This window comes from Triturus cristatus, chromosome 4_1 (assembly GCF_964204655.1).
Source record: "Triturus cristatus chromosome 4_1, aTriCri1.1, whole genome shotgun sequence".
In the NCBI taxonomy this organism is placed as follows: domain Eukaryota; kingdom Metazoa; phylum Chordata; class Amphibia; order Caudata; family Salamandridae; genus Triturus; species Triturus cristatus.
In genome coordinates, this window is record NC_140585.1 from 1,244,489,819 (window position 1) to 1,244,516,590 (window position 26,772).

Genomic DNA, 26,772 nt, shown 5'->3' on the forward strand with positions numbered 1-26,772 from the left:
TTGTATTGTCCGTTTGTATAAGAATCGACTCGGACTGAATCGACGGATGGAATGCCTTTGAGGGCCAAATGAACCGCCCGCAGTTCTAACATGTTGATATGATAGGTCTGCTCCTTGCTGGTCCATCTGCCCTGAGTCTGTAGTTGACCTAGATGCACTCCCAATCCCTGAAGAGATGCATCTGTGATCAGGGATTGTTTTGGAAGAGGTTGATGGAATGGGACTCCCACTAGAAGATTCTTTGACTGAGTCCACCAGAGAATAGATTTCTTCGCAGCTTGAGAAAGGAGAATTCGGTCTTCCCAATGACCCTAGGATTGGTCCCATTTGTCCTCCAGATCCTGCTGCAACGGTCTCATTCTCAATCTGGAGTTGGATATGAGAAATATGCAAGAGGCCATCGACCCCAGTAGAGAAGCCAGTTGCCTGACTGATGGTTGATGTGCTTGAAGGATGATATTGCATTTGTTTCTCATTGATAACAGTCTCTCCTCCGAAGGAAACACTTTTCCTAGGCCGGAGTCTAAGATGGAGCCCAGATAGTGGAGTGATTGAGTGGGCCGATGAACTGATTTTTCTTTGTTCACATTAAGGCCCAAGCGGTGAAGGAGATCTAGCCAGAGGTGGTAGTGTTGCTGCACCATGTGAGGAGATGATCCCTTCAACAGCCAATCATCCAGATATGGATACACAAATAGGCCTTGTCGATGTAATGCTGCCGCCACCACTGCCGTGCATTTGGTGAATACCTGTGGGGCAGATTTGAGGCCAAATGGTAAGACTCTGAATTGGTAATGTTTTGCACATACCATGAATCGCATGAACTTGCGATGTCGTGAGGCAATTGGAATGTGAAAATACGCATCTTGGAGATCCACCGAACACATCCAATCTCCTTTCCTTAGATGTGGAAATATTTGATGGAGCGCCAACATACGAAACTTCTCTATTCGGATGAACTTGTTCAGAGATTGTAGATCTAGAATAGGTCTGAACTTGTTTGCTTAATCTTTTTTCGGAACAAGGAAATATCTGGAGTGGACTCCTTTTCCCCTCTGGGCAGGAGGGACGTCTTCTATGGCTAGTTTCTTCAGAAGGGTCGACACTTCCTGACGCAGCAGTTCCAGGTGTTGAGGACGTGACCTTACCGGAGGAATGTCTCTTGGAGGCACGCAGAAAAGTAGCGTGTACCCATTGCGCAGTATATTTAGCACCCACTGATCTTTGGTGATGTTGCACCACTCTTTTATGCAATTCGAAATACTTTCTCCCACTGGAGTGTGCAACGGTGCTAGAGGAAGCAGAAAATCATTGCTTGCCTTGAGTCTTAGCTGTGGAAAAGGACTGTTGTTGATGTCCTCCTCTGCCTCTCGAGGAACAACGGCTTTGGTACTGAGATTTGTTTTGCGACCAGTGAGGGGTTTGAACCCTCTGCTGGTCATTTTTGCGGTTATAGGGCCTGTAGCGTCGTTTGAACTTTTTCTTCTCAAGGCCCACAGCCTTTAGTGTATCCAACTCGGCCTTCATTCTGGCCATCTCCTCGTCAGTGTGTGATCTGAAAAGGGATTTACCAGAGAATGGGAGATTCAAAATACGCTGTTGAGCTTCCGGTTTTAAAGCTGTTAAGCGCCACCAAGAAGACCTCCGTGCACATATTCCGTGTGGATATGAGTGTGCAGCCAAAGAAGCCCCATCCGCTGCTGTGCTGATAAGTTGATTGGCTGCCAGCGCCCCTTCTTGGAGAATCTCTGAGAAGTCTTGTTGATCCTCCTTTGGCAGTTTCTCTTTAAGACGCTCCAACGAATCCCATAAGGACCTGTCGAAATGGCCCAGCAGGGCAGCAGTGCTAGACACCTTAAGAGAAGATGCTGCAGAGACACAGGCCTTTCTCCCCAAGAATCCTGGGCTCTACTCTCCTTGTCTGGAGGAGCTGAGGAAGAAGAAGCCGCCGCGTGTGTCTTCTTTGCTGCTGCGATGATGACAGAATCCGGTGGAGGATCTGATTTCAGAAATAGAGGATCCGATGCAGCAGGTTTATACTTTTTCAGGATCCGAGCCGGAGCTGCCTTAATTGAGGATGGGGTGAGGAGGATGTCCTTTACCGGTTCAAGGAGACCAGGGACTAGAGGGATTAATGATCTATCCACAGACCTCTGATGGATGGTCTCGAAAATGATTGAGGTGGTGGTCTGAGGAGCTGACATGTCTATGCTCAGCTTCTGTGCTTCTCTAGCGAGGACATCGTGGAAGGTGTTCACATCATCAATGGGTGGCACTCTTGAGGGAGGGCTATCCGTAAGGGTAGGAGAGTAGTCCCTTTTGGATGAGTGCGTCGAAGATGATGACTAAGATGGCGATCTTCGTCTTTTGCGATGAGCATGAGGTTCTCTATGCTCCGGAGATTTGACTTGGTGATCTCTGGTCCGTGTAGTGGGGGTCCTGTCCACCTCCTGCACCAGACGTTGTAGTGAGGATCTGTGCAGTGGACTGGAATAGTCCGTAGGTCGCTGAGCGTGACCGTAGGGTTCTTTCTGCCAGTGATGAAGAGGTTGAAGCCATCTGGGTGAAAGATGAATAGAAGGAGATCGCTGTCTTCGTGGAGAGCCTCTTGGAGATGTTCTTGACTGCTCTGGTGAATGAGCAGAAGAGATGCGTGATGTCGAGAGCACCTGGGGATAACTCCTAATAGAATGAGAAAACTCTGCGATCTTTGGAGCGTGATCGGCATCTTGATGAACGATGAGACGTTGATGGGGAGTGTCTCGACGTCGACTATGCGTCACCATCACTAGTAAATCTTTAGAGCGGGATCTTCTCCTCGACGTCGACCTTTCCTTGTGTTTTGACGTTGTATGATGCGTCGTCGAACACCTGGACGTGACAGACTTCGCCTTCGACGTTGAGCGCGTAGGCGAAGTACGAATCGACTGAGAAATCCTTCTCGACGTCGTGTCTTTAGGCCTTACAGATCTCTCTCTCGACGCTGATCGTCAACTGGAAGCCAGCGGAGTTGAGATTGGAGCACTTCTCGCCGTCGATGGAGACCGCCGTCTCGACGTCGAACAACGCCTAGTATATTTGACCCTAGGTCTCGACGAGGAGTCCTTCTTCGCCGTCTACGAAGATCTCGCCGTCGACGAAGATCTAGCCCTCGACGTTGAACATCGCCTGGATGACAACAATGGAGGAGTTGAGAGCCTTGCCTCTGGTGACAACGAGGCACGTCTCGACGTTGACTGCCGCCTGGTTGACAGCAACTGAGACGCCTGCTTCGACGCCGATGACCCGGCGACGGCAGAGCATGTCTTGAAGTCGAACACTGAATTGACGGCGATGGAGATCTATCCCTCGAAGTTGGGCGAGCCCGCACCAACGGAGAACGACTTCTAAGTTAGATTAGAGTATGTTTTCACTGTCTTTGAACACTTCCGACAGCTTGAAATTGATCAGCTCGGGTACCCGAGTTTAAACACACACGATGATTCCCCCCTCGGTCTTCCACCTCCACATTATACTTCCATTAGATAGTTATCACTTCTAACATTTACTGCTTGAGTTTACGAGTGAGCCAACTAATTTTATAAACCCCCTTTACATCTCCAAGGACAAAACAAAGGGGTTGTTAACATCAGTGTTAAGGGAGTGAGTCTCCCTTTACCTCTTTTAGAGAATAAGGTGACACCAACCATTGTTGCTCTTCGAGGTCTACTGTTAACTTGTTTAAGACAGCAACTTTTATAATAAATTATCTGCTTGTTTAGCCTCAATATTATAGGAGCTTTGCGTTATGCATACACCACCGGGTACTGATGATGCCTGGGGATTTTACTGAATAGGGTGAGTACTCTTTATGATTTCTGCTGCTGCATCATGGTTTTTCCACATGGGCTTAGAGTCACATTAGCTCACTGTGGAGATTTACCACCTGTTCACTTTTAAAGTTCATTTTAGCGCGATAACAACCACTACACGTGTGCTAATGATGAGGAATTAGAGTCACTCTGAGATTGTACCTAGGTTGATGATATTCTGTTTTCACAATGAAAAGAATTCATATCATTTTTGTCTCCCTGTATAGGTAGATCCAGACACATTAGCCTAGAAGCACTTTCACTGTGAGTAGAAAAACTACCACGTAACTTATGTGTAGATAGTTATCTATTCTATGGTCCTGAAGAATCGCCCGGATATTTATCCACTAGCGAGAAACATGTCGACCCACACTTGATAGAACAAGGAAACACACTATATGAGACATCACACTCAGACTAGTGCCTTGCTCTTTATTTTTAATTAGGGTAGGAGACCCCCAGAATAAAAAACTTGTTTACTTCGGCACTCCCAACCCTATTTTAACTCACTCCATCTACACAATACTGGCCCCATACCCGCACTTCATCATACGGCATTTGGATAAAAAGATCTCCGCCAAAGAGCCCCTTATTTTAGGGAGCCCGTCGGGTATTGCACCGCCGACCCGACGAGGAGCAGTCCAGATGATGAAGCATGACACCTGCAAGGGTGTGTGAGGGCATTACTATCCAAAATTTTGGATTCCCAATATATTTTTCCATATTATTGGAATTATGGGATCCTTGTCTCCTGTGACTCTTTACTTTCCGACCTATAAGGAACAGCATAATCTCTTTTTGATTTAACGTTTGTGTGGGCATTCTTTTATGCTGGACCTCCTGCTCCTGGTTGAGCAGCAAAAGCCCCTCTCGTCCCCCCCTCTATTGTTCTCAGTATTGATGAGGATCCCCTGGAAGAGAACCTGTCCTTCTGGAGACCAGAGGCTTCTGATCTTCAGATTCTGTAGGTGAGCTCCCCACCCTAAGGTGGAGGCATCCGTCATTACAGTAGTTAAGGTTTTCTCGCAGCCAAGGTTCCCTTTGATCCACCACCAATCCATTTTCGCCGCAGTGAAGGGGGAGATCACAATGGAGCTCAACAGGTCTTCCTTGCATTACAGTCATTGACTGCAGATTCACCACAGCATGGCCCTCTTGTGCGAACATGCGTGTGTGACCAAGAGAATAAGGGAAGCTAGCAGACTTAGGTATCTAAGGATCCTCAGGACTTGAACTCTTGCGCTTTGTTGAAAAGATCGGAACACACTGGTCCAAAGCAATGGCATTCCAGGCAGGCAGAAAGGAGGTCGCTCACCCTCCCACTACTCTGTGTTGGTATTGGGAAGACTGCTTTCTTGGGATAGCAGGAGAGGAGGATGAACAGGAGGAGAAGGCTTGCAGGATGAATTCATGGCCTTTCCCTCTGGCTCTACCCCTGTACTGACAGACCAGCGATTTTGAGGTTGTTGCAACAGCGTTTGGTAGCATTGTCGCTGCTGAAAAGAGAACCTCCTGAAAAATCCTCGGAAGTGACAAAACTGTTGATATCTTTGGGGTTGAGGCTGCTGGAGATTGAGAAATCTGTCCGTTGCCTTGCTAGATTTAAAGCGTTCGAAGGCTGCATTAGCTTTGCCTCCAAATAGTCTAGCCCCATCAAATTGTAGATCCATAATATTGGCCAGCACGTTGCTGGAAAATCCAGATGTCCTGAGTCAGGCATGGTGGTAGAGGGAGACTGAAGCGAACATTGCTCTAGCCAGAGAGTCTGCGGTGCTTAATTCTGACTTAATTATATGTCTAGAGGCATTCTACCTATCCCTTATAACTGGGCTTGTGGGTGTAATGAGCTGCGCCATACCCCATTAGTCAGCATTCAAAGCTTTCAGCGCTACACTGCCAGCAGAGAAGATATTTCTCTTGCTTCAAATTTAATGGACTCCCTGTCCAATGGGACTGTCAGGAATGTGCCTCGTGACTGGCCGGCAGAACAGGATGCTTGGATCACTAGGCTTTCTGTTGAAGGATAAGCCAAGAAAAAAGACGGTTATCTCCTGAAGTGGGATTGATATCACCTGGTGACTAGTCTATTAACCGCTGGTGCAGATGAAGGCCACCAGGACTGGTTCCACCAAAGCTTCATTGAAGGAAAATAAGGGCTCCGATGTTGGAGCCGAGCGGTGGAGCACGTCCGTGAGGACATTAGTTTTGAGGTGCACTGATGGCAACTGTAGTTTCAGCACCTCTGCTGCCTTTCTGACGACTGAGAGGAACTCCTCTGGAGTACGAAGTATTGTTGGAAAATCCATCTCCATTTCTGGAGAGGTATCAAGTCCACTAGCTGATGAAAATCCTGCCACTTCATAGGGATCTGCTACTTTGTCATCCTCGTGAGTATAAGGATTCAGAAGATCAGGGTGCGAATCAAACTGCCTGCATTCCTCTTCTTCAATTGGTGTCTAAACTTCCCTTCTGGACCTCTTGAGTGGAGGGGGTTCTTTAGATGGAGGCGATGGTGCCAACAGCTCTGGCTCCGGTGGAGATGACGGCGTTGGTGGCTTTGGTGATGGCGCTGGCCAGGGCATTGAAGACTGAACTGAATAGTTGAGTACCAGGTAAAGCCAGAGCAGTCATCAGAGCGTTTGTGCCAGAGCCGATTGGCATAAACATGGGAAGGCCAAATGGTGCTCCAGAACCCAAGGGTGGTCCAAATGCGTTTGAGGTCCTAGCAAAGATGTCAAACATCGTGCTGTGGAACGCTGTGGGGTCTGTATCTGGCGTAAGGAACTCTGGGAAAGAAGGTTGCAGTGCTGGAAAATCCAGGATTGATGCTGACGGCACTGTGTGGTCTCTAGCATAGGGTTCGGCTGTAGAACAGGCTTGGAACCGGCTGGAGTGGGTTCAGAAAGCTCCACTTAGACTAACTCCGGCTCAGAGAATGAAGATCCTTTTAGAGTTCAGGGCCATCTAGACAACTTACTTCATCCATGCTTCATGTGTTTTTCTTCTTTGCTCCAAAAGAACAAGGGTGCAGCGCATGTGCGGGAATTGTGGTTGGAGCCTAGGCACCCGAAGCAGATGGTGTGGAGATCCGTAATTAACATCTGTCTCTTGCAGTCCCTAGAGTGCTTGAAGCCCGAGTACTTACATACAGGAAGCCATAACACTGCATTAAAGAAATTGGGAGGAAAATTCAACTCTCAGAGAGAGCGAGCACGGTAATCCGTGTACGCTGCACCAGAGGGGACCCTACATGGCTTAGATGAAGGACGTCATCTGATGCCACTTCTGGCATCAATATGAAGTGACATGAGAGCTTTGAAGTTTCCGGATCCAGTCTGATGCCTGGGATTATTCTACAGGAGAGGAATCTGCAGGTAGAAGTATCCATCAAAAAGCCTGATTACATGCAAGCCTTTCCTTGTTTTCCTATGCTCTTTCCTCCAACTAGTTTTTAACTCATGTTTGCAATGTGTTTGAGTATTTCACACTAATTTCTTGCCCATCATCTAAATTTTTCATTATCAGACAGCTGATGCAGCTTCTGTTCACTGCAGTTGTAAGCAGTCATAACATATGGCACTTCTCATTTGCGACAGACTTTCACTGCCTGCATCTAGACTTACTCTCTGTTCCATTTACATCTGCTGTCGGAGCAAACCTGATTATTACTACTGTGCAATTGCCAGTTCTTCACATTTCTATTTATTGCATATTACTGTGATATGTAGTTATGTTGTCCTGGCTAGGAAACTTGTACTAAAGCTTGCTTGAAGTCCATTTCAGTTTTGTAAAAGGAAAATAAAATGGCAATAAAAAAACTATACAAATCAGACAGCTGATGCAGCCCTTTCATTTATCTTGCTTTACTAACCATTACTAGGTGTAGTTGGTGCCATAATAACCATTCCCAAATATCAGAGGTGAAATAAATTATCTGCTGCTCTAGCCAACCTTCCTGCATGCAGAGATTGAAACACAAAGCAGCTTTCTCCAGTTGCTTGTATCCCATTTTTGGCAGGGAGGAACGACTGGCAGAGGAAAAATACGACAAAATGTTACTAGTAGATGGACAACATTAACCACAGTGGTTGAGATACACACCATGGAAGGAGCTCAAACACTGGACTATTCCGTGTTCTGAAAACAGCAATCACCGCACGACTTTGTTCTTCTTTTGGGTTCCCTGTGACAAACAAAGAGAAGCCAAGACATGAATTAATTTGATCCACCTGTAGTATTATGCCCATCATTTACTCGCTGGCCCAAATGCAAAGACACCTTGCTACCTGTAACACATAGTAATCTCCTGACTGCAGAAAGTCACAGACTCCAAGAAGCTCAAGCACTAACTTAATTATTCACAAACAAGATGTTAAGTCTGGAGACGGGTAATCTTTTACTTAAAACAAACTTTAAATTGTCTTGTTCTGATCCACTTTCCTTCACAACAAAAGGAAGTCAAAAACAAATAAGTGTGTACTTGTGTGTGTCTATATGGATAACATTACCCTGTAAACATCTGTGTGTGGCATGTAGTGCAGCAGATTTGCATGCTCTGCATACTCCTGCCATCTTGTGATGCGCCTGGACATTTGCAAATTGTTTTGTTTCAAAGATGTTCAAGTCACAAGACCTGTTATGACTCCACCCTTTGTCCACAATGTAGGAGCCCAGTGGCCCCACCTCAGATTGTTTTTCATCAGAGGGTGAGTAGTTTAAGGAGAGTGCTTTGTCAAAGACAGAGTGTGGTGTGCATAGTAAAGTAAGTTATAAGATATGGAAAACATCTTTAAACTTCGCTTGCTACTGGGAAGGAGGGTGGATGTATGTAAACCGCCAGAACTGCATGCTATGAAAAGATGGTTACAGGGTACGTAACATTTTCCGTTTGCAGCATTTGTTGATGTAAATACACATGTTCAGCATAGTCTATAAAGCAGTCTCTCTCTAACGCAGTGGTAGTGAGCAGGTGATGCACAAACAACCTCAAAACAATAATGCTTGGTGAAGGTATGCGGAGGTAATCAAGTAGCAGACTTGCACATATTCCCTAAAAGAAAGTTACCCAAAAACTTTAGTGTTGCACCCTTTTTTGCGTGTAGAGTGACTAGGGCACGGGGAGAGAGATCTTAGCCTTGCCATAGCAAGTTTGAAGCACTTAACTATCCACCTGGCAAGGTCACATTTAGAGATGGCACAGACCCTGTTGGGTTTGGCAAAGGCTACAAAAAGTTGAGAAAACTTTATATAGGCTTAATTCTATTAATGTAGTACATGAGTGCTCTCTTAACATCCAGAGTGAGAAGTGCCATTTTTTGCCATCGACCTTGTTGTGGGAAGAAAACAGCCAGCTCAATGGCCTGGTTCATGTGAAAAGGTGAAACAATCCTGGGCAAAAAACTGTGGTTGGTATAGAGAATGACCTTATCTTTGGGAACCTGACTAAATGGTTCTTGGACTGTAAGAACCTAAATCTCGCCAATCCGTCAGAGGGAGGTGATTAAGATTACATCTGAGTGACCTTCAAAGGCAAGAAGGTAGTTGACATGGTGGTTCAACGGGAGGGCTAACTGACTACACTGCAGTTCCAGAAGGGTGTTGGGAGGAGTCTATGGAGAAATTACCCTCTTTAGACCCTTCATGATGACCTTAATGACCGGTATTTTAAACAGGGAAGAGTTTTGAAGGTACTCTGTAATTCCAGTTAAATGTAAGAATATACAAGTGCAGGCCAGGCCTGCCTTGCATAAATGTTGGAGGTAGGAAACTATGTCCTGCACAGAAAATGTAAGGGGATCCAACTATTTGGAAATGCAGAAATGCATGGACCTTTTCTATTTAGCGACAGGTGCGAGTAGTAGGCTTCTGCACTTCCCAGAGGACACCATGCATTACTCTGGGAGATTAAGGTAATCAAAGGAACTCAGGTGCTAAATTGCAAGGTTCAGCAGCTTGGGGCCTGGGCATCTCTGCTGACCCTGATGCGGAGTAAGACTGGAGCTTCACATGAGGATTGCCTGACATCTTTAGGAACACAGAAAACCAGGGCTGTCTTACTCCGCTTGGTACCACTAGGAAGGTGGTCATGGACACCTGCCTCATCTTCATCACCATGTACGGGACAAGGGGAGAGGTGGAAAAGCATAGGCAAATACCCGTCAAGTTCATTTACAGGGCACTGCCCATGGAGCACAGTTGCTGGTACCTGGAGGCCAAGGCTTGGCATTCTGCAAGTGGCCAACAGTAGTATAGTTGGAGCCCCACACCACTGGAAGTACTTGTCAAAAACATAGGGGTGGAGTTCCCACAAGTATACTTGTTTATGCATCCTCCTGAGCAAGTCCTCAAAAGTGGCTCCCCACTCCCAGCAAATGCACAGCCAACAGATGAATTTTGTTGTGGTTGCCCAGTGCCAAATCTGTTGTGGTGTATCAGAGAGCTGTGGGGTGTGGGTGCAGCCCATCTTTTAGATGTAGAATGTGGTAGTCATATTTGTCTGTCCTTAATAGTACTGTTTTCTCTGCACATGTGGAGCCCCTACTTCAGAGGGGTCCAGATGTCTTGGATGGTCCTCTCGCAGCTCTCCACACCCCACGAGATATGCATCGATGGTGAATGGTCATTTGTGGAAGGGAGTCTACAATGGTTCAACTAAGCAACATCTTTTAGCAGTTCTACCAAAGCAGAGAGTGGTGGGCTCTGGTCATTGCTAACACTAGATCCTCTCAATGCCATTTCATTGTTCTAACTGTCTTCCGAGGCATTCCTGTACCAGGCGCATGTGCAGGCTGCCGTATGATAAACCGCTGTGTTGAAACAATCATCCCCAACTATTTAATGGCAGTTGGGACAGTAATAGGGTGGTGTGTCTGAAAAAGAGGCAGCAGCCACTGGAATGCCACCCCCCTCTGGTAATCGGGGAATGCCTTACCTGTCACTCCATTAAGTATTGAGCCATGGAAGGAATGAATTTGCTGTGGCTGGAGATGTCATTTTTTTGCATTGGTGGTGAAACTTAGGCTGTGAAGTTGAGCCAGTGCTCTTTTAGTGTGTGCTAGGAATTGTTGTTTGCTGCTGTTTTTGACCAGCCAGTCTTAGTATGGAAAAACATGTATGGCATTTGTGCGCAGGTCTCATTGGTAGTGTTGTCCACTTACCATAAACAGAAAGTTCTGAAGATGTACTGTGTGAATGGGGGATATGAAAGTACGTGTCTTTCAGATCCAGCACTGACATGCAGTTGTCATGGCATAATGGGATTATGTCTTATAGAGTAAACTTGTGAAAGCTTTCAGCGAAAATTAACCTGAGGTCAAAGATCAGATGGAGGGAGCTTTTACTCTTCTTAGGGATTGGAGAGTCCCTCTGGTGGCAGCATGCACTACCAAGGAGTCTAGAACTATTTGACCCCTAATATAAGCCGGATCATCTGGGGCAAGGTTATACTTGTATTCAAATCGTGGAAAACAGCACCCTGGCCTTTTCTGGCTCCTTGAAGTTGTCACCAGCTGACTTCTGCATCCCCTTTTGAGCATCTGTAGATAATGCACTGTATGTTCAGACCAGAAGGTTGTCCTTCACCGTATGGAGATACATATGCTGTTGCTGTGCAGCCCTTTGAATTACTTCATGGTATGCAGAAGTGTTATCCGGTTGGGATGTATTGACAGGGTATGGTTCCATATCTGACTCATCTAGTGGGTCTACAGCACAGGTACTCATAGTACGGCCAGCAGCCCGGCAAGCCTTCCTTGGCGGCCCGTGGACCTTGCAGACATCGTACCTGTGCTTTAAAAAAAAAAGAAAAAAGTGTCCGCAAACACCGCCGGTTGCAGCAGCGCGGAGCTATGGGGGCCGGGCGATTCTTTTAAAGACCATACACTTGTTAATGAGGCTTTGTTGTATTTCACCTCTTCTTAGTGCCCCTGCATCTCCCCTCTGATTTAGTGGAGATGCAGGGGCGCTAAGAAGAGGTGAAATACAACAAAGCCTCATTAACAAGTGAATGGTCTTTAAAAGACCTGTGAAGTACTCGGGTGCGGCTGTATGTGTGCCCCGGAAGCAGTCTCAGCCCGGGGTGACACACGCGGGGGGAGGTGACAGAGGGTGACGAGGACAGCAGGGTGTGAGAGCAGCGGGTGAGGTGATGGAGGGAGGGAGACAGACAGAGGGAGACAGATGGGGACAGAGAGAGGGAGATGGAGGGAGGGAGACAGAGACGGGACAGATAGAAAGGGAGACAGAGAGCGAGAGAGGGAGACAGAGTGAGACAGACGAAGGAGGGCGACAGAGGGAGGGAGACGGAGGGAGGGAGAGAGAGGGAGGGAGACAGAGAGAGAGGGAGGGAGACAGAGGGAGGGAGGGAGACGGAGGGAGAGAGGGAGGGAGACAGAGGAAGAGAGGGAGGGAGACAGGGAGGGAGAGGGAGGGACACAGACGGAGGGAGAGACGGAGGGAGACGGAGGGAGAGAGGGAGGGAGACGGAAGGAGAGAGGGAGGGAGACGGAGAGAGGGAGAGAGAGGGAGGGAGACGGAGGGAGAGAGGGAGGGAGACGGAGGGAGAGAGGGAGGGAGACGGAGGGAGAGAGGGAGGGAGACAGAGTGAGAGAGGGAGGGAGACAGAGGAAGAGAGGGAGGGAGACAGAGGGAGGGAGACAGAGGGAGGGAGACAGAGGGAGAGAGGTAGGGAAAGGGAGGGAGACAGAGGGAGATGGAGGGAGAGAGAGGGAGGGAGACGGAGGGAGATGGAGGGAGAGAGAGAGAGGGAGGGAGACGGAGTGAGAGAGGGAGGGAGACAAAGGGAGAGAAGGAGGGAGGGAGGGAGACGAAGGGCGAGAGGGAGGGAGGGAGGGAGGGAGACTAAGGGAGAGAGGGAGGGAGACGGAGGGAGAGAGACGAAGGGAGAGAGGGATGGAGACGAAGGGAGAGAGGGAGGGAGGGAGACGGAGGGAGACAGAGAGAGGGAGGGAGACGGAGAGAGAGAGGGAGGGAGGGAGACGGAGAGAGAGAGGGAGGGAGACAGAGGGGGAGGGAGAGGGGGAAGGAGACGGAGGGAGAGAGGGAGAGAGGGAAGGAGACGGAGTGAGAGAGGGAGGGAGACAGGAAGAGAGGGAGGGAGACAGGAAGAGAGGGAGGGAGACAGAGGGAGGGAGACAGAGGGAGAGAGGTAGGGAGACGGAGGGAGAGAGGTAGGGAGACAGAGGGAGGGAGACTGAGGGAGGGAGACTGAGGGAGGGAGACTGAGGGAGGGAGAGAGAGAGGGAGGGAGAGAGAGAGGGAGGGAGACGGAGAGAGGGAGGGGGTCAGAGAGAGGGAGGGAGACGGAGGGAGGGAGACAGAGAGAGAGAGGGAGGGAGACAGAGGGAGGGAGACAGAGAGGGAGGGAGACAGAGGGAGAGGGGGAGGGAGACAGAGGGAGAGGGGGAAGGAGACGGAGGGAGAGAGGGAGGGAGACGGAGGGAGGGAGACAGAGGGAGGGAGACGGAGGGAGAGAGAGAGAGGGAGACAGGAAGAGAGGGAGGGAGACAGAGGGAGAGAAGGAGGGAGGGAGAGAGGGAGGGAGAAGGAGGGAGGGAGAAGGAGGGAGAGAGGGAGGGAGAAGGAGGGAGAGAGGGAGGGAGGGAGAGGGAGGGAGAGAGGGAGGGAGGGAGGGACACGGAGGGAGAGAGGGAGGGGGAGAGAGGGAGGGAGGGAGACGGATGGAGGGAGGGAGACGGAGGGAGAGAGGGAGGGAGATGGAGAGAGGGACACAGAGGGAGAGAGGGAGGGAGACAGAGTGAGGGAGACAGACAGAGTGAGGGAGACAGACAGAGTGAGGGAGACAGACAGAGGGAGGGAGACAGAGGGAGAGAGGGAGGGAGACAGAGGGAGAGAGGGAGGGAGACAGAGGGAGAGAGGGAGGGAGACAGAGGGAGAGAGGGAGGGAGACAGAGGGAGAGAGGGAGGGAGGCGGAGGGAGAGAGGTAGGGAGACAGAGGGAGGGAGACTGAGGGAGGGAGAGAGAGAGGGAGGGAGGGAGACGGAGAGAGGGAGGGGGACAGAGAGAGGGAGGGAGACGGAGGGAGGGAGACAGAGAGAGAGAGACAGGGAGACAGAGGGAGGGAGACAGAGAGGGAGGGAGACAGAGGGAGAGAGGAGGGAGACAGAGGGAGACAGAGGGAGGGAGACAGAGGGAGGGAGAGAGAGGGAGGGAGACGGAGGGAGGGAGAGAGACGGAGGGAGAGAGGGAGGGAGACGGAGGGAGAGAGGGAGGGAGATGGAGAGAGGGCCACAGAGGGAGAGAGGGAGGGAGACAGAGTGAGGGAGACAGAGGAAGAGAGGGAGGGAGACAGAGTGAGGGAGACAGAGGAAGAGAGGGAGGGAGACGGAGGGAGGGAGACAGAGGGAGAGAGGGAGGGAGACGGAGGGAGGGAGAGAGGGAGGGAGAAGGAGGGAGAGAGGGAGGGAGAAGGAGGGAGAGAGGGAGGGAGAGAGGTAGGGAGCGGGAGGGAGAGGCAGGGAGGGAGGGAGACAGATGGAGGGAGAGAGAGGGAGGGAGAGAGAGGGAGGGAGATGGAGGGAGGGAGACAGAGGGAGGGAGATGGAGGGAGGGAGACAGAGAGAGAGAGGGAGTGAGAGAGGGAGATGGAGGGAGGGAGACGGAGGGAGAGAGGGAGGGAGACAGAGGGAGGGAGACAGAGGGAGGGAGACAGAGGGAGGGAGACAGAGGGAGGGAGACAGAGGGAGGGAGACAGAGGGAGGGAGACAGAGGGAGGGAGACAGAGGGAGGGAGACAGAGGGAGGGAGACAGAGGGAGGGAGACAGAGGGAGGGAGGGAGGGAGACGAAGGGAGACGGAGGGAGACGGAGGGAGACATAGAGAGGGAGGGAGACGGAGGGAGACAGAGAGAGGGATGAGACGGAGGGAGGGAGACAGAGAGAGAGAGGGAGGGAGACGGAGTTAGAGAGGGAGGGAGACGGAGGGAGGGAGACGGAGGGAGAGAGAGGGAGGGAGGGAGACGGAGGGAGACAGGGAGGGAGAGAGGGAGGGAGACGGAGGGAGAGAGGGAGGGAGGGAGACGGAGAGAGGGAGGGAGGGAGACGGAGGGAGGGAGACAGAGAGAGAGAGGGAGGGAGACAGAGAGAGAGGGAGACGGAGAGAGAGAGGGAAGGAGACGGAGAGAGAGAGGGAGGGAGACAGAGGGAGGGAGGGAGACGGAGGGAGGGAGAGAGAGAGAGAGAGGGAGGGAGACAGAGAGAGAGGGAGGGAGACGGAGGGAGAGAGGGAGGGAGACAGAGGGAGGGAGACAGAGGGAGGGAGGGAGACGAAGGGAGACGGATGGAGGGAGACGGAGGGAGACATAGAGAGGGAGGGAGACGGAGGGAGACAGAGAGAGAGAGGGAGGGAGACAGGAAGAGAGGGAGGAGACAGAGGGAGGGAGACAGAGGGAGAGAGGGAGGGGACAGAGGGAGGGAGACAGAGGGAGGGAGAGAGGGAGGGAGAGAGGGAGGGAGAAGGAGGGAGAGAGGGAGGGAGAAGGAGGGAGAGAGGTAGGGAGAGGGAGGGAGAGAGGTAGGGAGAGGGAGGGAGAGAGGGAGGGAGAGAGGGAGGGAGAGAGGGAGGGAGAGAGGGAGGGAGAGAGGGAGGGACACGGAGGGAGAGAGAAAGAGAGGGAGACAGAGGGAGAGAGGAGGGAGAAAGGGAGGGAGAAAGAGGGAGGGAGACAGAGGGAGGGAGACAGAGGGAGGGAGACAGAGGGAGGGAGACAGAGGGAGGGGGAGAGAGGGAGGGAGACGGATGGAGGGAGGGAGGGAGACGGAGGGAGAGAGGGAGGGAGATGGAGAGAGGGACACAGAGGGAGAGAGGGAGGGAGACAGAGTGAGGGAGACAGAGCAAGAGAGGGAGGGAGACAGAGGGAGGGAGACACAGGGAGAGAGGGAGGGAGACAGAGGGAGAGAGGGAGGGAGGGAAGCGGAGGGAGAGAGGTAGGGAGACAGAGGGAGGGAGACTGAGGGAGGGAGAGAGAGAGGGAGGGAGGGAGACGGAGGGAGACGGAGAGAGGGACAGAGACAGGGAGGGAGACGGAGGGAGGGAGACAGAGAGAGAGAGGGAGGGAGACAGAGGGAGGGAGACAGAGAGGGAGGGAGACAGAGGGAGAGGGGGAGGGAGACAGAGGGAGAGGGGGAAGGAGACGGAGGGAGAGAGGGAGGGAGACGGAGGGAGAGAGGGAGGGAGACGGAGGGAGGGAGATAGAGGGAGAGAGGGAGGGAGACGGAGGGAGAGAGATAGAGGGAGACAGGAAGAGAGGGAGGGAGAGAGAGGGGAGACAGAGGGAGAGAAGGAGGGAGGGAGAGAGGGAGGGAGAAGGAGGGAGGGAGAAGGAGGGAGAGAGGGAGGGAGAAGGAGGGAGAAGGAGGGAGAGAGGGAGGGAGAGGGAGGGAGGGAGAGAGGGAGGGAGAGAGAAAGAGAGGGAGACAGAGGGAGAGAGGCGGGAGACAGAGGGAGACAGAGGGAGGGAGACAGAGGGAGGGAGAGAGAGGGAGGGAGAGAGAGGGAGGGAGACGGAGGGAGGGAGGGAGACAGAGGGAGGGAGGGAGAGAGATGGAGAGAGGGACACAGAGGGAGAGAGGGAGGGAGACAGAGTGAGGGAGACAGAGGAAGAGAGGGAGGGAGACAGAGGGAGGGAGACAGAGGGAGAGAGGGAGAGGGAGAGAGGGAGGGAGACGGAGGGAGGGAGGGAGACGGAGGGAGAGAGGTAGGAAGACAGAGGGAGGGAGACGGAGGGAGGGAGACGGAGGGAGGGAGGGAGACAGAGAGAGGGAGGGAGGGAGACGGAGGGAGGGAGACAGAGGGAGAGGGGGAGGGAGACAGAGGGAGAGGGGGAAGGAGACAGAGAGAGAGAGGGAGGGAGACGGAGGGAGGGAGACAGAGGGAGACAGAGGGAGGGAGACAGAGGGAGAGAGGGAGGGAGACAGAGGGAGAGAGGGAGAGAGGGAGGGAGAAGGAGGGAGAGAGGGAGGGAGAAGGAGGGAGGGAGACGGAGGGAGAGAGGTAGGGAGCGGGAGGGAGAGGCAGGGAGAGGCAGGGAGGGAGGGAGACAGATGGAGGGAGAGAGAGGGAGGGAGATGGAGGGAGAGAGAGGGAGGGAGATGGAGGGAGGGAGACGGAGGGAGGGAGACAGAGGGAGGGAGAAGGAGGGAGGGAGAAGGAGGGAGGGAGACAGAGAGAGAGAGACGGAGTGAGAGAGGGAGGGAGATGGAGGGAGGGAGACGGAGGGAGAGAGGGAGGGAGACAGAGGGAGGGAGAAAGAGGGAGGGAGACAGAGGGAGGGAGACAGAGGGAGGGAGACAGAGGGAGGGAGACAGAGGGAGGGAGACAGAGGGAGGGAGACAGAGGGAGGGAGACAGAGGGAGGGAGACAGAGGGAGGGAGACAGAGGGAGGGAGACAGAGGGAGGGAGACAGAGGGAGGGAGAAAGAGGGAGGGAGGGAGAGGGAGGGAGACGGAGGGAGACATAGAGAGGGAGGGAGACGGAGGGAGACATAGAGAGGGAGGGAGATGGAGGGAGACAGAGAGAGGGATGAGACGGAGGGAGGGAGACAGAGAGAGAGAGGGAGAGAGAGAGAGGGAGGGAGGGAGACGGAGTTAGAGAGGGAGGGAGATGGAGGGAGAGGGAGGGAGGGAGACGGAGGGAGAGGGGTGGGAGACAGAGGGAGAGAGGCAGGGATAGAGGGAGAGAGAGGGAGGGAGATGGAGTGAGAGAGGGAGGGAGACGGAGGGAGGGAGACAGAGAGAGAGAGGTAGTGAGACAGAGGGAGGGAGACAGAGAGAAAAGGAGGGAGACAGAGGGAGGGAGAGAGAGAGAGGGAGGGAGGGAGACCGAGACCGAGACAGACAAGCAGAGTGAGTGAGACAGACAAGCAGAGTGAGTGAGAGAGTGAGACAGAGGGAAAGAGAGAGAGAGAGGGAGGGAGAGATAGAGAGAGGGAGGAGGGCGACAGACAGAGGGGGGGAGACAGACAGAGGGAGGGAGACAGACAGCGGGAGACAGAGGGAGGAGGGTGACAGACAGAGGGAGAGACAGAGGGGGGAGACAGAGAGCGGGAGGGAGGGAGACAAGCAGAGTGAGTGAGACAGAGGGAGACACAGGGAGGGAGACAGACAGAGGGAGACAGAGGGAGGGAGACAGACAAGCAGAGTGAGTGAGACAGAGGGAGACAGAGAGAGGGAGGGAGACAGAGGGAGAGTGATAGAGAGAGGGAGGGAGACAGAGGGAGAGTGTTAGAGAGAGGGAGGGAGAGAGAGAGAGAGAGAGAGAGAGAGAGAGATGTGTGTATGCCGGGTCTGGTGGCTCAGTGGACGAAGGCGTCCGCTGCAGGGGCTTGTGTTCAACCTCATGGGCATAGTTTTTTTTTTTGCTCTAGCCCCGCCCCCTCACCCTACTGCCTCCGCTCCCACCGGTGCGGCCCTCGGCCATAAACCACACTGTAAATTTGGCCCCCGAGAGAAAGTTTGCGAGTACCCATGGTCTACAGCATAATCCTCCCACAGGTTAACCTCCCCTTCTGGCCTGAAGGCTCATTGTAGGGGTTCTGGGGTAATATGGGCTGCCTAGTACCTTTTGGCGCAGGTGGAGGTGGGTGTATGGATGAAGGATGTGGAAACTGCAGTTCCTCCTAAAAGGTGAAGCATCATTTCTTTGGTATTCAGAGGAGTCCTGGCGCTGGTGGTTTCTTAAGAATCTTGCTGTGTCTGGGTAGATGAAAAGTTTATTTAATTTTTCGTCCGGTATATCGGATAGGTTTCTGAAGACACACCCTCTGAGATGTCCGACCTTGGTGTTGAGGGTGGCTTTGGTGCCGGTTGGAGGGTCGACATCAGTTCCCGCTCCAAAAGCTTTGGTGCCTTTTAGTATGACCTTCCTGGGCACCGACGTAACATCTCAAGTCCAAAGCATACCAACTGGAGATGCTGGATCCAAAGGTTTTTGCAGCTTCTGGAGCAGCTCTTTGCTTATTAGACTCCTGCAGGAGCGCTGCTCTCCCTCAGCCATTGGGTGTTTAGGGGCATAAGACTGACTGAAAGGCGTAGCAGGCCCATGTAGCGTGAACCTTATCTTCGGCCCAAGGCTGCTGTGTGTAGCACTGCTAGTTCAAGGAACTTTACTCCTTGATCTCAGAGCTGTTGGAGAACACTGCCCATAGATCTCCTTGGCCTACCAGAATGCCGGCATCTTCTTCCTCCTGCCTGCCTGGCTTATCTTCGGCTCTAAAAATATCAGGCTTCTCAGACAACAATTGCCACTGCATATTGTTGTGTGCCCATGTTCTTTACCTCCCAAACCCAAGACTTTATACAATACAAGGCAAAGCAGGCTTCACAAGATGTTGCGAAGTGCGTTGGGGAGAGGCAGAGGTTGCAGTCCTTGTGGTGGTCAGTCCAGGGTTATTTTGTGTTACACCTAGGACAAAAGTGCAATGAAGTGCATTAGATTGCATTGTATTAGGTGCATTTTAGAGTGCATCTCTGGCTCGAAGCCCTGAACGAGATGCCCTGGGCGTTGGATGTCTGTACTGAAATCCTTTCGGTGTGAATGGGAGGTTTCCTCCAAGCTGAACCGGTTTTCAATGTAGGACTGGAAGAGGGATCTGGTGGATCCAAGAAAATGAGAACCTGGTGTGATTGAACATGTTGACTTCAGCGCAACATTCCAAAATGTCCAAGTCCTATAGTAGAAGAAAACAATCTGAGGTGTAGCCAGTGTGCTGGTGAAATGTGTACTAAGAGCTGAGTCACAACATGCCTTGTGACTAACTTCTTTGAAGAAAAACAAATTCCAAATGTCCGGAATAAATAAAAAATAATAAAATAATATAAAAAATTAAAATATAGATAGATAGATATATCTCTCAAAAGTAATGCCTCACAGTTCAGCTGAGTCACAAGAAGATAGCACTCAGCTTCAAGTTTTCCAGATAATTTATTCTTGGCAAAGCGTTTCGACCTGAACAGGTCTTCGTCACGGGCACATTAGAAAATTGTGCCCCATCAACCACAGAAATAACATTTAAAGTGATAAACATAGGAAAAATACTTTAACAGTGCAAAGCAACGAGGGATGTAATAAAGACAGGTACAAAGAGAAGAGTGATATGTTACTAAATACAGGGGGTGAATACCCAATAAGCTGAACTCTCAAAGTCAAAGGAAATGTACAAAAGAGGAATATCATAATTAATTTTGATACTGCACTCCTGTTCAAAAAAGATCATGCATGATATATCTACCAATTCTGTTGTGAAATAGAGAACATAGAAGAAATTTGTTAAATCATGATAAAACAAAACAAAAGTGCTGGCTGTGTGGCCGAATTACACATTTGGTGTATGGTACAACTCCCTCTATTCATAGCATTACATTAGATAATAATAGTTGACAAACATGACATTCAATTGACCCACTAGTAAATGGTACAGAACCCTCTAGTAGCAACATGGATTGACTAAATGCATATAGATAGCGGCCAAGTGGCCTAATCAGTCCAATGCTACGTAACCTGATCAGTCAAGGACTAGGCTCCTGTTATCTCATCACAGATAGTGAAGTGCTCACTAATTCTGGACCATTGCAAGACCAGTGTGCTCCCAATGACAAAATAAATAAAGAAAATAGTAAAGTAAAAATAAAAAAATTAAATTTATATAACAACCCAGCCAAAATTTTATTTCAAAAGGTGATCTCCGAGAATCACGGGGGGGGGGGGGGGGGGGGGGAGTGGGGGGGGGGAAAGTTTAGGGTCGGGGCTACAGGGAATTAAGGGGTCAGGAATCCCTATCATGGTAGGGAGGAAATGGGCAGTCCGAGCGAATGAGGTGGGGGGGCACTAGTTTGCCTAAAAAAGCAGCAGAAAAAAAACAGTTTGCTGCTGTTTTTTTTTTTTGTAAACTCTTTTTATTGTTTGCAAGAAAAAAGGGTCACAAGGCATAACTCAAAAAACAGTGGAGTTACATATATCAGCAGCTACAGATCGCGACAGTGCAGGTCAACCTGTATTCACAGTAGTTCTGAAGGCAGGCTAGGTTCAGTCCAAAGTCTCCAGGCCGGACCGGCGGGCCTGCGGAGGCTCACATATGCCACCTGTGTAGTCGTTCCAGCGCGACCACACCTCTCCCCACTTTCTGGGGCACCCCCGTGCCGTGTATACCGTCTTCTCCTGCAACATGCACCAGTCCATGTCCCTTTTCCAATCCACCAGTTTCGGCGGCAGCGGCGCACCCCATAGACGGGCTATGTTTCGTTTCGCCACCATTTGCCCAAGGGTAACCCAAAGTCTCCCCCGTGTAGGTAGGTCCGTTGGTTCCCATATGTTCAGTACGCACCTCTTGGCCTCTGTACGAAGGTCGACCTCCCACACCTCTCGCATGCAGGACACCACTCGCCTCCAGTATCTCTGTACCCCTGGGCATTCCCACAAGATATGGAAAAAGGAGCCAGCCACACCACAACCCCGCCGGCAGAGCCCCTCCCCCCCTCTCCCCATCGCCTGAAGTCTTGTACAGGAGAGGTATACTCTATGCAAGATTTTAAGCTGCACGAGGCGAAGTCTGGCCGATATTGCCACCTCCCTCGCGGACGCCAAAGCAATCACCCACTCCTCATCATCGATCTCCAGTCCATCCGCCACCCACTTCTCCTTTAGGGACAAGAGTGGATCAGGGGGGTTATTTAGCAGCTTTCTGTACGTGAGCGAGATGGCATGCTCCGGCATGTGTCCATCGAGCAGCCGATCTTCGAGTGGGGAGGCCTGCGGGGGTCTAGTCCCCGGCGAAATAGTTTGCTGCTGTTTTTGAGGCTTGGCGCGGAGTGCAATCTTCTTGTGCCTCGACTGAACTGTGAGGCATTTCCTTTGCTATTATTTCTCGGGACCCATACCCGTTGGACTGCACCAGAGCCTCACCAGGTGGATGTGACCGGGCTTCCTACGGCACACATAGTTTGATATATATATATATATATATATATATATATATACACACACACACACACATATATATGTCTAAAGAGAGCAAAAGAGACATTGTAGGGAAAAATAAAACATGTGCAAGTGGTTGTCCCTGTGCTGCCCATTGGCTTTCCATTCTATACCCAAGGTGGCAAAAAGGGTCTCGCTGTGCTCCCCCCTTACCTTTAATGATGACAGCCAGCCGTTCACCAGTGGGATCCCAGGACATCGAGTGCACTTCTCCGCCAACTCTGCAACACAGGAAGAGTCCGGGCTGAGCCACTTCCCAAAAACACAGCAGACACAATTTCAATCCAATACCCACACACATCCAACCTTTACTACCAACCACTAAATCTGAAATCACAATTCATAGATTAGTGTACAATTGTTTCATTCCCTCATGCACATATGATCAACCGCTTGCAAAAACAATCCACAGAAACTGTAACAACCCTCGTGTAACTCACAGTAAGTAACCATCTCAGCTTTCATGAAACCACAAGATGCTAACATCTGCTTACAAAATAAATATTTTTATATTCCAATTCTAAATTCACCACATCCATTTCTTTTAAAGCTTCATTTAAAAATTTTAAAATATCAACTGAGTGTTGAGAATGTGTTTTATCCTCCATTTTGAAAGGAAATGAGGCTAGAGAGGTAGAAGCTTCATTAAAGAGGTCCTGGCTTGTCATTTAACGTCAGCAAGCTTCTCCACCATTCCAGAATAGAAAGCAGTAACAGAGAGCATCTGTTCACTTTTAGGTCTGTCTTGACAGTGCAGCTGCAGCCACACCTTACACGAGCAACAGAAAAAGGCTTTCTAAAGTACTACTGAGAGATGGGCTTAAGTTTAAACAACATGTTGGTTTCTTTAGTACAGCATTAGTTTGATAAAGGTTGTTTGCTTTCTCAGAAAAATGAGTGCATGTATTACACTTTGTTGCTTTGTGAGAAAGATGCTCAATATAGCAGGGCTGTTTTGATTATGGTAGCAAGCCAGTGATCAAGGCTATAGGCCTGGTATGTTTACTATGAAAAGTTGCGTTAAAGGCAGTAGGCTTGACGTATTATTGTGAAAGCATAACTTAAAATCAAGAGACATTTAAGGGTGGAACGTTATTACTTTGTACTGAAGCTTACAGAGAGATGTTTGATTAAATGGAATCTCACAGATTACCACAGTAAGCAGGGGTTTTGGTGTTTGTTACATCCTTTGACAAACCATAAGGATAGATGTGGGCAGTGATAATACAGACTAGGTCCTCATAGGAGAGATAGTATTTTGCTTTGCCAACTGTAATTCCGTATACGTTTAGAATTTTATGACCATATACTGGATGGCTCCCTTTGGGAAAGACTACACTCGATATAGTAGGCCTGTATGACAAGCCTGTAACAAAGAATATAGGCCTGAAAGGTTCTCTGGTACAAGTTATGTTCCAAGTTAAAGGTCTGATCTGTTTATTATGAAAACTTATGTCAAAGGCAGTGGGCAGGACTAATTCATTGCGCAAAGCATCCCTTAAAGCGAATAGCTCCTTAACAGTGGATTGTTATCACACGGCGTTATAGAATGTAGATGGGCATTCGTTTTAATGAAATCTCACCGATTACCTTTGCAGATAAGGATAGTGGTGTTGGTTACCACCTTCAACAAACCACTGGCCTATTTTAAATGTAATCATTATTTCTTGAATCTCTTTGGGCCACTTACTTGTCACTCATTTCATTTGCTGGATGCCACATCTCGAAAGGACCCCAGCTATAACAGATGTTATCACCAATAAATAGTGTTGCCCATAGTGTATCATTCTTTCATTATTCCATGATGGCCAACATGGTTGTTCTAACCATGTCCTGCCTGGGTGCCTGAGTAGCACCTGCACCTGAATAGGGCTGTGCCTGCATTCTACAATGCTGGCTCCGCACCCTTGTGGTGTGTCTGGGGCCAAGGCTTACACTGTGAATGGGGGGTGTTGTGCATTTATAATTGTATTTTAAAGTGCCCCCAGAACAAAGACATTTGGACTATAAGTAAAGGGGCTGTGACCCCATGTGAGAAGACAACACTGCGTGGGACTTGTGACCAGAGGATTGCTGTGCTGGCAGGAAACCGCCACTGTGACTTGCCTTGTTGTGCTGAACTACTGGCGGGTCTGCCTCTATGCCCAAGGACCCTGTGTGCTGGCCTGCTGCCTGCTCTCCTGAGACTGCGTCCCCCACTGCTCTCAAAGGAGCCCAGCACAAGAGGACTGCCCCTGTGTTGGAGAAACCGTAGCGCGGTGAGCGCTTTATTCTCCTGGGAGGATTGGGCGGAAGAGTGTATGGATAGCACTGTACTCTACAAGTCAGCGCGACTGAGGGGCACTGCAGCGTGAGTGTGGGAACCCTTTTCCTAACTCCAAAATGTTGTGTCCTTCACCGCTAGGGGAGGTTGTTTTTACACTCCTCTGGGTGCCATTTGTGGTGGGCACTGCATGCTACACAGCCGGGGGGGCCCGAGATCCGGGCTGAGCCCTACCTAAGAGAAAGAAAGGTATCGAGCGCGGCCACTTGTTAAGGATTGAGAGTCGCAGGGGTGCCCGGTGTTGCCTAGCAATCTTTTGAATCCGTTGGCGTGCAAGGAAGCCGCAGCCCTGCAGGACACTACGCTGAGCGCCGAGAGCAGCCGAGGACGCTCTCACCACAAGGAGCAGTGTAGCCACGCTGAATGGAGAAACACCTCTCGCTCCATGTAGACAGAGTGGTGCCCACTTTGGAAGTCAGTCAGTCCTGACCGGGGAGCTGGTGAATGCCCTGCCCCTACTTCGCTCCAGAAACCACATGCAGCTGGATGTTTTACCTCCTTGTTGGGGGTGTTTCAGGTACTGGCGATAAGGGGGGCACGGCAGGCCCCGTTGGCATGAGCAGAGTGGCTGGGCACCGATCACGCTGCAACTCGATTTAGCAGCTGCGTCACGTGTCTGTGGGCAGCTGCCTTCCACTGTTGGGGGCATTTTTGAGTGGCATTTCAGGGGGGAGCCCAGGGGGGAGCCCAGAAGGGGCACCGGAATCGGAAGTTGCCACCTGTAAGAAAACGTAATGATCAAGGGGACTAGTTAAGAGTATAAGCACCCCATTGGCTGCTGTCCATGCACAGAGGTAATCGCAGATGCTGTTCTAAGGCTTGCATTTTTCAGGCTCTGCATAGGGTGGCATTACAATGAGGGTCCCTGTGGTGTTGACAGTGCAATCGGTTGCCGCTCATGCCCTGATACTGTGATATATATATATCGGGTAGCCTGGCAACGGTGATTACCTCAATATTTATGCATTTATGTGCAGTGATGGTATAAGGTGATGTTCTCATTACATGTTGATGATGTGTGCAACAAATGTTTACTGGCTTGCCCCAAGTGTAATGTTGTGATAATGGCTCGATTGGCTTGGTGATTTATGAGTCTGTGTGAAGTCATGACAGGTGCCTAATGGCACAGTGATTTATGTGATCTAATGTGTTTTTAATAAATAATAAAAAATACATTTTTATATAATCGTGAGCCGGGTCTCATTTTGTGGTGTGCCTAGGGAGTCACTGGTGTGTTTGTGTTGTGCAAACGCTTTACACATTGCCTCTGGGATAAGCCTGGCTGCTCTGCCTAGATATCAAGGGGGTGAGCAGGGGTTATCTTCGGCGTGCAACTCCCTTACCCTGACTAAAGTGATGGGTTCTGCCTGGCTTAGGTGCATACCCTAGCCAACCAGAAACCCCATTTATAACAGTGGGTGAATGCAATAGTGAGTCACTGGGTGAATGAATGGATGGATGTGTGAAAGGAAGAGTAACAGAGAGCGCTTGTATGATGAAATATTGGGTCCTAAAACCCACCAATTGCTGAAGAGACATTTCCATTTATAAGCTAAGTGAGTCCTGTGCGCTCCATGCCACTGGAATCAAGCTATCTTGGCTGAAGAGAGGTGAAACCCCAAAACCGGTCCTAGGATGCTTGTTTCCAGTCCAGGGAGGACCTGGCTTGGCAGTTCGGGCTGGACTGTTGCCATGAGGCACAGGGTCAAGACTGATTTGCATATGGCTGGGTTCAAACTGGAATGGCATGGTGAGCAAAAAAACGATGGATTTAGGCCCAGATCTCTGTACTGGGGTGAATGTATGACATTGTTCTGCATTCTGTCCATCAACTGTTGCTTTTGCATTTATAAGCTAGACCAGGAGGCATTACCAAAGTGTGTTCTTCTATGGAGGAGAAAAGTTTATTTTTTGTTCGAAAAGACTGAATTGTCAAAGAAAATAAACAGGCAAAAAGATTTGAGGTGCAGTAAGTATGGTTCTTCGATACAAAGTATGGGTGAGAATATAAAAAGAAACAAGTTCTTACACCCTGTATTACAAATAATAGCTATTCGTTTGGGTATAGCCCTAAAGCCTTTATGCAGGTTGTATAATACGATATGTCTGTGTAGTTAATACAAGACCTTAACGTGGGGACCTTACCTCTCCTGCTATCCATGTACGCCAACGGCATTTGAATATTTGTCTGTGACCCCTCTGTTACCTTCCCCCTCTCATCAGCGAAGTTATCCAATTTGGGTGCCTGAATTATGGCCCAGGAACTGATAGATTTACCACGCAAACGGTGCAATGGATTAAATTACCATTTTCGATGGCAGGGCGTATTGCTATTATTAATATGGTGATGCTCCCTCATTTTTTTTTATACTTGTTCACAAATATTTCAATCCCCCTAAGAGTTTTTCCACGACACTACGGAGCCTCTCGCTTCGCCTGGTCAGCCTTGAACCAAATGGGCAGTCCTCTCACTTTCGAATGAATGGGGAGGGTTCGGTGCGCCAGATCTGTGTCTGTATTTTTTTTTAAATGTATTTTTATTAAACAGCAAAGCAGTTCCAGTCAGATACACATCATACAGTGGGCCAT

General features: G+C 50.3%; 1 protein-coding gene across 1 annotated transcript in view; it reads right to left on the reverse strand.

The window, feature by feature from the left end:
- The window catches only part of AAAS (aladin WD repeat nucleoporin), a 444,387-nt gene that overhangs the window by 57,255 nt on the left and 360,360 nt on the right, over nt 1-26,772 (reverse strand). The window contains exons 14-15 of the mRNA XM_085654670.1: nt 22,014-22,081; nt 7,953-8,034 (exon numbers count right to left, since the gene is read on the reverse strand). Of these exons, the coding sequence (XP_085510796.1) occupies nt 7,953-8,034; nt 22,014-22,081 (150 nt within the window). The remainder of the gene's footprint in view (nt 1-7,952; nt 8,035-22,013; nt 22,082-26,772) is intronic.